Genomic DNA, 11,419 nt, shown 5'->3' with positions numbered 1-11,419 from the left:
CATTTAGATGTCATATTCTGATCAGTCTACACAGTGCCGCTTCAAGTTGAACACACCTGTATTATTATAACAATTATTCATATTATTTTTGGGTTTTCTGTATTTGGAAATTAAGGTTAGTGCTTGATTATTGTTAAATAATGTTTATGTATTTTGGTATCTACGTCTCCGCCCTTTTTTGGAACAACAAACCTGTGTGCCCCTCTGTGGGTGATTAAGTATTAACATTTCCCAGAATAACAGGGTGGCATAGTCAGTTACAGTACATATTTGTAGTCTGTTTCCTCTTTCAATGTTAGGACCCTTATTCAAAAAAAAAATTATATTTTAATTATTTTATCTTTACCTGTAGAAGCTGCTCAACATATTCACCCAACACAGACTTCTTATTCTTATCTTGATGCACAGGGCTATTTTGCCACAGAGTTGTCTGATGTTTTGTCCAGTGTGTTGTAATGGTTCACTCTCAATCATATACACTTTTAGAAGTGACTCTCGGAAGAATTTAGCGCAATCACTCCTGTAATTAAATGAATTTGTCTCTGCTTAAACTCAACAGTGTACATGAATGTCTGTCCTCTCCATGACAAATAAAATTTTTCTTCAAATTATAAATGTATTACATACAGAAAGAGAGAAAACAGTGCCCCTTTATAGCAAGACTGAGCTCACATGAAAATTTTAAACTACACTCTGCAAAATGAATCTCTTATTTACAACGTACTTCAAATTCAATTTATTTCATTATTAACTGACCCTCATGTTTTTTCTAAACCTGAATGAAGTTCTTTCTTCTGTTAAACATTAAGGAAGATATTATGGAGAATGTAGGCAGAACAGTTGCTGCCCATAGTATAGAAAAAAATACTATAGTCAATGGGAACCAGACACCTTTTGGTTTCCCACATTCTTCCCAAAATATCTTCTTTTGTGTTCAGCACAAGAGAGAAACAAACACTGGTTTAAAACAACCTGAAGGTGAAGAAAGCTTTTTGGGTGAGCTATCCCTTTAAACATGGGTTTAGTTAGTGGTTTAAAGTGGAACAACAATCACAAAGCCATTAGAACCCATCTGCAGACATTTGTTATAATATATAATATACATCAGTTGTTTATCTTATACATTTTAAAGCCTATTGTTTACTTAGGTCTATTTTTATTAGCAAAAAATATTAGATTACTTATCTTAATCATCTGATTACTCATGGTAATCGCCTATTACCAAAATAACCATTAGTCACAGCCCTAGAGTATAACACTTTTTAAAACACACCTGCATTGTTTTGCATTTTGTAATTTAAAAAGCTATTTTGTCAGTCATATACTTTGGCATTAAAAGTTTCTCAAAAATAATGCAAGCATATTGTTTCGTCTTATGATCGTCACACCCCTACTATTTTAGATCCAATACAGCAAATATCGCCAAAATGTGACAAGTTGGCATCCCAGCAATGGTCAATTGTGTGTTCATTAACTAATACTAACAAAGATGAATAAATACTGTGACAAATATAAATCGCTTATTGTTAGCTAAAGGTAGTTAACGCGTTAACTCATTTATGATCACTTAACAAGGTAATTTATAGGCCTACTAAATTAATTTACTTACCATACACAACGTTGAAAAGACGCAAGTCTTTAAACTTTTTTTTCCCATGACGACCAAACAAATTGTACTCCAATGCCAGCTCATTTGATACTTCATACTTCATCATTCTTCTTGTTGCGTCATCTACACTTGTGCCACCTACATCTGCCACCATGGCAACCTAAGTATGAGAGCCAAAAGGAGAAAAAAAAAAAGGTTTATGTTAGCTGCAGACAATATTCTACTAACATTAGACAAATCAAATCCTTAAAGCTGAAGAACGATTGATTGCAATAAATTTACTACTACTAAAACTATCAATTTACAAATGGCAATAAATCGAAAAATACATAAATAAGCTTAAGCCACAACATTTCATTATTTAAAAAAAAAATGTCACAGCACCAGAAAATGGCTAAAAAACAATGTGAACTTACAACAGCGGACATGAAACTACGATCCTCCAGCTTCTGATCAAGAGCCTCAAGGTCAGCCTGAGTTTTCAGAGGTCAGACTACTCCTTCAGGAATTTCCACCACTGATCCATCTTGCTTTTTCAGCAGGGCATTTAGCATCTTACCATGAACACGCTGGGTCTCCTTTACTTCTTCTAAAACTGTTAGAAGTTTAATGAACATGGCTTCACAATTTGGGCTGGCACCTTGCTGGGGACCATGACTGGCGACACGTTGGGCAGTGGGGTCTTGAATGTAGTTGTTCACTTTCTTTACTGCTGACCAAAGAAGTTGGTTTGGTGGAGTGGGTGGAAGTTCCTCCGAAGAATCAGAATGTTCACTTGATTCTAGTTGGGCGCTCAGTTGACTCTGGAGAAGTTTTGCACTTGGTCTAGAGAAGTTAACAAACATATAAGGTGCATGTTACTACCTATTGCTTTCATATTATTTGTACAGGGCACTGAAGTTGGCATGCATTGCTCCATAAACACCTACTTTTTTTTTTTCTTGACTCATTTTCAGTGTCATTGCATTGTGTCATTTTCAGCAGGCATCTCTAACCAAAAACTCTAACTGAAATATTACGAATCATTTAATTAATCCCTTATTAATTGATACAAATAGGACAATGGCTTATTATGAATGTCATACAGTCAAATATATGTACTTAAGTGAACATACTTATGTAACAACGATATAAATAATAATTAACTTGTAATAATAATATGTTTTGACTAAAATGTTTAAAGAGTTATTACTATATTCATATGTATTGTTTGTATGTATGTATGTTTGTATGTGTTTTACATTGCTTGAGAAAAAATACCCATACATTCTAATTTAAAAATGAAAGGAATTAGAATTGAAAGTTTGTAATTGTTTTCTCTGAGTGACTGTTGGCAATAAATAAAGATAAAGGCCTTGCTGTTTAAATATATTACAAATTTATTACAAAATCTTAATTATCTCTTTCTTTCTCTCTCTCTCTCACACACACACACAGTAAGCATATCACAGATACAAATAAATGTAAGAATGATATATAAAATACAAATATAAAATAAATAAACAAAATACACAAAGTTATAAAGGTAGAAGATTCTGGTCAGCTGGTAAAAAAATATATACAAATAACAAAATCAACACACCTTGCAAGGCCCCCATAAAAATCAGTAATATACAGTGTGTTATTTCTGTTATGCAGATTTTTTTTTTTTTAAATGCCAGACCTGTTATATGGGATGAATATTGAACAGTTACATCAACAAACTAATAGAACATGACTGAAGTATTTCCACTACACATCTACACAGTATGAGACAAAGACAAACAAATCTATTTCTTATCTGCCCTCTTCCTCCGCATCTCCTCCATCCACTGGTCAAGAGGAATAGCAGCATTTTGGGGACAGTATATGTACCCATAATACTGACCGTGGCCATTTTCTTTGTTGCGGGGCTGTTGGCACTGACTGCATTTATTTTTGTCAACTTTCCGATTGTAAGGCCTCCGGGCAGGTGGTGGAGAGGAAAGGGGGCCAGCAGGAGCAATCCGTTTGTATGCATTGACTTGTGGGGTCAAAAACACATACACAAGTGGGCGACTGGCAGGGCTGGGGCTGGAGACAGTAGGCAAAGGGGCAGGGGTAGGTGGAGATGTCTGCTGAGGGAACAACTGCCTCTGAGCTGGCAACCTTGGGCAGACGGACTGCAGAGAATGGGTGTGTTGGGCCAGAGCTGCAGACTTCCTCTTGTCCACTGCTTGTCCTGTTGTACTTTGAGGCAAGTGGTACTGATGTTGAGGGCCAGGCCGTGGTGGTGCAGCAGTGGGGCGTACCTGTACTGGTGGGAGAGGTACTGGAGCAACAGGAATGGAGGCAGACAAGTTGACCCCTTGCAGCAGAATATTACACTCCTGCCTCTTCAGTCGCTTGTTGTGCCACTGAATGAGAGTTGTTTGATTAACATCAAACAACTGCAGAGTAGAGCTCTGCATGACTGCACCATTACCCATGATCAGCTTTCTGATCTTGCTGTAGTCTCTGAGAATTAGAGTCCATCTAGTCAGTGCATATTTACCCTGTTTTTTTGGACTTTTATGGATATCACAGAGTTTTACAAAAATGCACTCTACCAGACGACAGCAATCTGGCCACTGGGCAGGGGATCCTGTCGATCCTAGCACGCAACGTGTCATGCTCTCCACACCTGGCGTAAATTCAGGTTTCTTTTTAGAGCACCTGAAGCGTCCTGTTGTCAGACGTGACTGGTGCCGTGCAGAGTACGCCACACGCTGCTGGTCATATGGTAGAAGGTTCTGCCACAGAGCTATGATGGTACTGGCCTGCTGGGAGTTGAGTGTTTGTCCAGTTTTGTTCCTCAGTCCCACCAAATACTCTGCCAGGCTGTCCACTCTGTCCATCCCTGGGATGTTGCGCTCATCCACAGCCTGGTAAATATATATAAAAATAAAATAAAAACAATATCACAGGCAGAAAAATAGCACATCTTTCAAACTGTTCACATGTCACAAAAGACCTACCAGCTGTTGCTGTGGTGCTGCTGGAGTCATGGCAGGTGGCCCAGAGGGACTTGTAGCTGGAGTAGTGGCAAGAGAGGCTTGGACGATGGAACAGTAAGGAGGAGCAGAGGCTAAGCTGGTGGGGACAGCTGTTGGGTCAGAGGATGCAGCGGTGTGCTCATTTGCAGCCTGTTAAATGTAATAATAACAAATAATAATACTAATGAAATAAACATCAAAATAACACTGATATGGCTCAGTGTTAGAGCATTGCGTACTAATACTACTACTAATAATAATTATACACATACTGATAAAAAAATGTATAGCCTGAATGCACTGTAAGTCGCTTGCATCTGCTAAATGTAAATGATACAACATGTCACAAAAGACTTGCCAGCTGTTGTGGTGCTGCAGGGGTGACGGGTGATGGCAGTGAAGAGGGACTAGCAGCAGCAGAGCTGGGACAAGCATGCCCAATCTGGAAAATGTAATACTCTTATAAAAACACATTTTTATAAAATGGATTTCAATTAGAGCTTATCTTTTGCGTTATGCTTTTATTAATTTATGTATTCTTCAGATTTTTGGTCATTGTCTTTCATCTCTGTCTATTTCATGATTGCGTTGCATATTTTTTTGTGATTTGGAAAATGTGTTTTTGAAAAGTGATATACATATACATTTTCTAATTATTATTATTATACAATGAAGATGATGATTATTATTATTACACACTAATAATAATTATTATAGTACAATAAAAGTCAAAATTATCCGGAGCAACCGGAAAGTCCACTGACACAGTATGATAAAAAAAATGTGACAAGCATAATTACCAGTTGTTGCTCAAGTGCAGCTGTAGTGATATCAGATGTGGGAGTTGGAATGACGGCTGAGCTGGTGGTGGCAGGTGATGGACCAGGGGATGGGTCCAGTAGCCCAACCGTTGGGTCCAAACCAGAATCTTCAAAGCCCTCATCTTCCAACTCTTCCTCTGTGCCTACATCTTCCAGCATCTGCTCAGTCTCCTCTGAGTCAGGCTGGACATCCTGCAAGGCCCTCCCTGTCTGGCGGTATAGGTAATCTACACCTATTAGCTCCCCTGGAACAGACAAGAAAACAGAATAGAGGAAAATTTACTTTTAAGAAAATTCATAAAAAGATCATTCTATTTTATAGATATAGAAAATAGCCTCCTGATGGAAAGCTTAAACTAACCAGTGTAAACAGAAGGTGGCTGAAAAGAGGGGACAAGCTTCCTTCCAAGCACCTTGACACTGTAGTTGTTGACACAGTGAACAAGGTCGCCTGAGTAGCTGAGCAGCGATGGATCCCTGACTGCCAGAGATGCAGCTTCACGGTCCTGGTTCCATCTGTAAAGGCCCTCCAGGAGGTACAGCTGGAAATTCAGGCTGTTGGCACTGGTTCCTTAAGATAGTACAATTATGAGCAATATTGTTAGGTTAACTTGTGTTTGGTTCTTTGACAGACTGTGTCAGTGTTTCCAGGATAATAATAATAATAATAATAACAATAATTATAACTATAACAATACTACTACTATTACTAATAATAATAATAATAATAAAATGTTTAACTGCAAATATGTAATCTTGCTGATAAATAAAAAGTTATTCATACTGACCTGGAATGAACCTGTTCAGATGCAAGTGGAATGATTCAAGTGATGTGGACCCTCTTGCACATCTGTAGTTTGGCAAGACAATGCCCTCTTTGGTAGTGGTGCCAGTTACAGTGTACAGGAGGACACCTGGTTCATCCTGAATGCATTTCACATGCTTCATCTGGGTTTGCCATATGTGCTGCATTCTCTCGTGGTCCAAGAGAGGGACACCAAGATAGTCTCTGCCCTTTACCCCCATGAGCTCATTAAGAAGCTGTTCAATCATTATGATCGTCTGCCTCTCCCCTCTTGTCCGCCTCCTGCAGTGCAATGCCAGTTCCTCCTTGGTTATCTGCTGGTCCACTAGTTTTTCAGTGATCCCAGGAACACCTTCTCGTTTCAATTGTTCCCTCTTAGCTTGACACAGCAAGGCAACATCTCTACTGTCCCACTCAAAAATGCAGCTTGACAGTCTGGACATAAAGATGGGGTAAAGAGGATGCGCATCCTTTGTACACCCAGATGCCAGTCGCCGCATGAAGTGGTATATGTCAAGCTTTACAACCAGGTCTGGCCACCCACCAAATCTTTGTTTTAGTTTTGTCTGTCCTGTGCCCTCCCGACAACATTCACAGTCAACATAGAGAAGCTGAGGAGGAGCCACACCAGCATTGCTGTACCTGCAGATGAGATCGGCAGTCGTGGTGTCAAGAGCAGGACCCTCCTGAGCAGTCAGGACACTGACGAGGATTTGGCCCAGCTCATTGCTCACAGATGTAAGCCACAAGGCGGTCCCCTTGGCAAAGCCTGATAGCTTCTTGGTGATCTGTGATCACACAGAAAAGACAGTGAATGCCTAATGTAATCCTTTATATGTAAAATACTGAAATAATACAGTTTTTTTTTTTATATACAAAGCATTAATTTCATTTTTCATGTCTTTTCTGCTAATGTTGTATTTTAGACTTTTGTTTGTGAGGTAGGATTTTACAGTGGTAAGAGTTCAAAATATTTACCTTTTTTGTGGAATCCATTTTTAATATATTGCCAAAGGTGGATGTTATGCTGGCTTTTATTTGATCCATTCTGCTTAAGATGTCTCGGCCATAAACAGCAAGCATCCACAGGTGGGAAGGAACAGCCACTGGCTTAGGAGGGTCCTGGAACTTGACAGGGTGCAGGCTTGGCTGGACAGCGAAGTCTGAGCATGCTCCAAGGTAGCGACAAACACGCTTAAGCCACTCCTCGCTGTGATTTTCCCTCAGCTGCCTGACCAAGCGACTGGGGCTATTACCCAAGGTCCTCTCCCTCAGAAAACGAATCACCCGTATGTCACAGGCATATCTGTATTAAGAAACAAAGTGAAAAAGAGACCAAAAAAATGGCAAACATTAAAACAAGCTAATTTATAGTGTGTTTGAATGACAAACATTTGTGACACAGGCTAAATAATTTCAGTATACTCACCTTCGTGTCAGGATCAGTCAGAACTCCATTCTGTGTGCCAAATCCAGCTGGTCCAAGATGGTCTTGCTGGTGGAAATGTAACTAGTTTTACAACCAGCTGAACTGCACCAGAGAGTCTCCGTGATCATCATGTAGTACCTATCCACATCCAAAACATGGCGGGCTCGCTTGTGGGCTCCATAACCTGTGAGCTGTTTTCCACACACAGGACAGGACAGGACAGCCTGACCCACCAAAGGTGGTATGGCATCCACAAGAGAAGCCGGTGTGTAAAAAAACGCTCTGGAGCGGGGGCCTGATGATAAATGAGCGCTGGATCTGGTGGATCATACCACAGCTTCAGGTCAGTGCGCAGCCGCTTGTTCTTCCACAGAGCAGATGAAATCCACTTCTGATCCTGAGGTGGTATGGTCCCCATCAGCTTTGCAGGCAGCCAGCCGGGCTCTGAACCAGGAGCAATCTCCATGTCAGCAGTAGGGTGAGCTGAGCGACCAACCACAGATGGAGAAGCAGAGGTGACAAAAAAAGAGGTGGCAGTGGCAGATGCAGAGGTCACAGGGGCAAGAGGAGCAGAGGAGGTACCAGAGGAGGAGGCGGCAGCTGACACTTCCTTTATAAATAAAAACAGGCAAATATATATACATGATTGCAAGTCACATATAAAGGATGCTTATTTGAAGTTAAGTATCATTGAACAGTGAAGAAAACCACTTAATTTAAGAGTTTCTCACAGCTCTAGCAGCTACTGATGGTATCGAGGAGGTGGTTGTGGACACAGGAGAGGGAGGAAGAGACAGAGTCGAGACAGTCTGAATGTACTTCCTGGGACTGCGAGCAGGCGATGGTGTCCTCCTTGTCATGGCACTTGTGATAGTGCTGGACATGGCAGAAGAATCGGAAGTGCAACTGATGGGCTGAGAGAATATGACCACAGTTTACAACATAATATATAATATTAATATTCCCTTATTAGGAATTACAGTAATGACAACATCATTTTAACATATCTTTATGGAATGAAAATAACAGTAACCTAACAAGAATACCCAGGCATAACAAGAATAAGAGTGCATAATACACGCTTGTATTATTATGACTGATTATATGATTGTAAAATCAAATTCAAACTGTCATCCTCTTTACATTACCTTGGTTGCAGGCTTCCTGCCCAAATTTAAGTTTGGCGTTAAAGCGGCACCCTGAGACCCACCGAACCGCGGCTTTATAAACTGAAAAAAAGTTTTTTAAAAAGTAATCTTAAGAGGAGCCTTGTAAATTAAAATGCATATATTTGAATACATTAAACATTTAAATATCAGTATCAATAAATCCTCATTACATACTGATGCCATAGTCAAAGTTGGCTTGCGGGGTGTGAGTCGTCCAGTTGTTGCTGTCTGCCCAGGTGTTGCTGTCTGCCCAGTTGTTGCTGTCTGCCCAGGTGTTGCTGTCTGCCCAGTTGTTGCTGTCTGCCCAGGTGTTGCTGTCTGCCCAGGTGTTGCTGTGGCAGATGATGCAACAAGTGATGCAGATGAGGGACCTGGTGACATTGAAGAAGATACTGACATGGAAGTCTACAGATTAAGAGAAAAGAAAATTTAATTTAATAATAGACTATAAAACTCACACTTCATAATTTTAGGAAAAGATTTTTGATACCTTTGTTGTATGGAATCCACAACTACATGTCTGTGTCTCTCCAAACAAAGACAATTGTCCCCTCAACTGCACTGGACATTTTACAATCTGTAATATTGGTTGACAGTGAATCATGAAAATGTGACCCCTTTCAATATGACATAGCTTTATGTTGTATGATTGTACACACATCACTTTATCTAAATTTACCTTCAGGTACATGTCATGCCACTTTCTCTGGCGGAGTGCCGGCCTGTTTCCTGCCTCAGAAGGCCAGACCCCTACAGCAGCAAACTTTCGCAGGCGTGACATCCACTCCTCGTCGCCCATAGCCCTGTGCTTTTTGTGTTTGGAAGCCATCTTCCATTACTAGAGTAAATAAAATTGTAACTATTCAATTTAAATTTGTAACTATTCAGTACATATAATCATATCAACATGGGTAGTTTTAACTCACTACTATAAAAATCCTGTATATAGATACCATTTGTAAATCAGCAAATTCTAGCACACTTCACCTCAGGGTATAATATATTATTACATAGTAGTAGCACATATATAAGTAATTTAGTACAATCATATTAAGTTTATTATCAGTTGGTAAACACAAAGTCTCCTGTTATAACAGGTGCAACACATGAATACAACACAAAACTCATTTATTTTGGGTGTTAAAACTGAATACAATATCAGGTATTGCTCCAACGGTATACAAACGTTACAGCCTACTAATTATAACAACGTAAATCGTTTGTTTCTCTGTCGAAAATACATTGCTAGCTCTATTCATTCATACATTCATAGCAAGCTAGCGAACTAAATAAAACAACACCTTACCTAAAACAATGTAAAAGTTTATTTAAAAAACTAAACTATTAAATGTTAACTCCAATAGTTTTTTTTTCTTATTTTTAGCTAACAGTTAGCTAGTTAATTTAATTAAATTAAATTTTACCTGGATGGATTCAATTCCCAAGTGGCTAAGTTCAATGACAAACTTAACGGCGGCTTTTTCCCCAAAATAACTCACAAATATAATAATTTCCCCAAAATAACTCACAAATATAATAATTTCCTCCAAATAACTCACAAATATAATAAAATAACTAGCGGTGGCTAGAGCGCGATGGGACGCTGGGCTATGCGGTGATTGGCTGTAATAAAATGCAGAAGATGGAAATGGTGAAATCTGATGGGCTGTCATAAGATAGAAATGCAGAGACGTGATTTGTTGATATTAGACAGACGCTCGGTCCTCAGGCACCGCTACCCGTATAACACCTCAATAGCAGCAAAAGTGTTTTACAATACAATATGAACACAATAAGTACATTGTACTTATTTTTTGATGTAAGTATATAGTGGTTAAGGCCACCTAATATAAAGTGTGACCAAAAATTATTAAAAATAGTAAATGATGTTTATCTGAAAGTGTAAGAATGCAAACATGTTTTCTGTAAGGGGTAGGTTTAGGGGATAGAAAATATTGTTTTGTCAGTTTAAAAGTAAGTAGAAGTCTATGGAAAGTCCCCACAATTCACAGAAACCAGTGTGTGTGTGTGTATTGATGCTTTGGTATCTGAACTCTTAATGCATACACACACACACACACACACACACACACACACCACAAACACTTCTGAGATATTGAGCTTCAAAATATTTGCATTGTTGCACTCCTTTGTAGATAGAACCTTTTTGTTTTCTTTAAAAAAAAAAAAAAAAAAACACAAAATGTAGCTACACAACTTTAAAAGCAAATATAATGTAACTATCTTTTTAATATTTAGTTAGAATTTGTGATTAGCTCAATTTTGACAAAAATGTCAGATAGAACCTTAATTATATAACAATTAAATCCTAATCTAATCATGACAACTATCGTTGGAATGGTCTAAGACTTATAAATATATATTTTACCACTTTTTTTGTTAAAAACATTATGTAGGAAAAGTAATAAATCAATCTATTACAAGAGTGCACCTGAAAAATCTACATCATAACAGGAGTTCTGACCTTTGTCACAGAAAGTCTTCTTAGTTGCCTTTTTCCCTATCACGCTTTAGAAATCATAAGAAATTATATATCAACTGAAAAGTTAAAATCACATTCATGAATTATGAA

The 11,419-nt window shown here is 38.7% G+C and overlaps 1 protein-coding gene across 3 annotated transcripts; it reads right to left on the bottom strand.

Moving 5' to 3' along the window:
- Positions 1-2,981: 2,981 nt before the first annotated feature.
- LOC131538712 (uncharacterized) lies at positions 2,982-9,764 on the bottom strand. 3 transcript variants are annotated; one of them, XM_058772764.1, is made up of 12 exons: positions 9,317-9,376; positions 9,001-9,231; positions 8,806-8,886; positions 8,389-8,571; positions 7,658-8,267; positions 7,207-7,534; positions 6,212-7,016; positions 5,785-5,994; positions 5,403-5,668; positions 4,961-5,044; positions 4,585-4,752; positions 2,982-4,491 (listed from the first exon to the last, which is right to left on the bottom strand). In XM_058772764.1, the coding sequence occupies exons 6-12, from the start codon at positions 7,309-7,311 to the stop codon at positions 3,379-3,381; spliced, it is 2,751 nt and encodes a 916-aa protein (XP_058628747.1). In that variant the 5' UTR covers positions 7,312-7,534; positions 7,658-8,267; positions 8,389-8,571; positions 8,806-8,886; positions 9,001-9,231; positions 9,317-9,376; the 3' UTR covers positions 2,982-3,378. The 3 variants fall into 3 exon arrangements, with proteins under 3 accessions (XP_058628747.1, XP_058628746.1, XP_058628748.1); XM_058772763.1 differs by having other exon boundaries at positions 9,001-9,764; XM_058772765.1 differs by lacking the exons at positions 8,389-8,571; positions 8,806-8,886; positions 9,001-9,231; positions 9,317-9,376 and having other exon boundaries at positions 7,658-8,284.
- Positions 9,765-11,419: the final 1,655 nt, after the last annotated feature.

The sequence above is a fragment of the Onychostoma macrolepis genome, chromosome 04 (genome assembly GCF_012432095.1).
Source record: "Onychostoma macrolepis isolate SWU-2019 chromosome 04, ASM1243209v1, whole genome shotgun sequence".
NCBI lineage: Eukaryota > Metazoa > Chordata > Actinopteri > Cypriniformes > Cyprinidae > Onychostoma > Onychostoma macrolepis.
The sequence above is the reverse complement of the archived record's forward strand: the minus strand, read 5'-3'. Positions and strand labels throughout refer to the sequence as shown.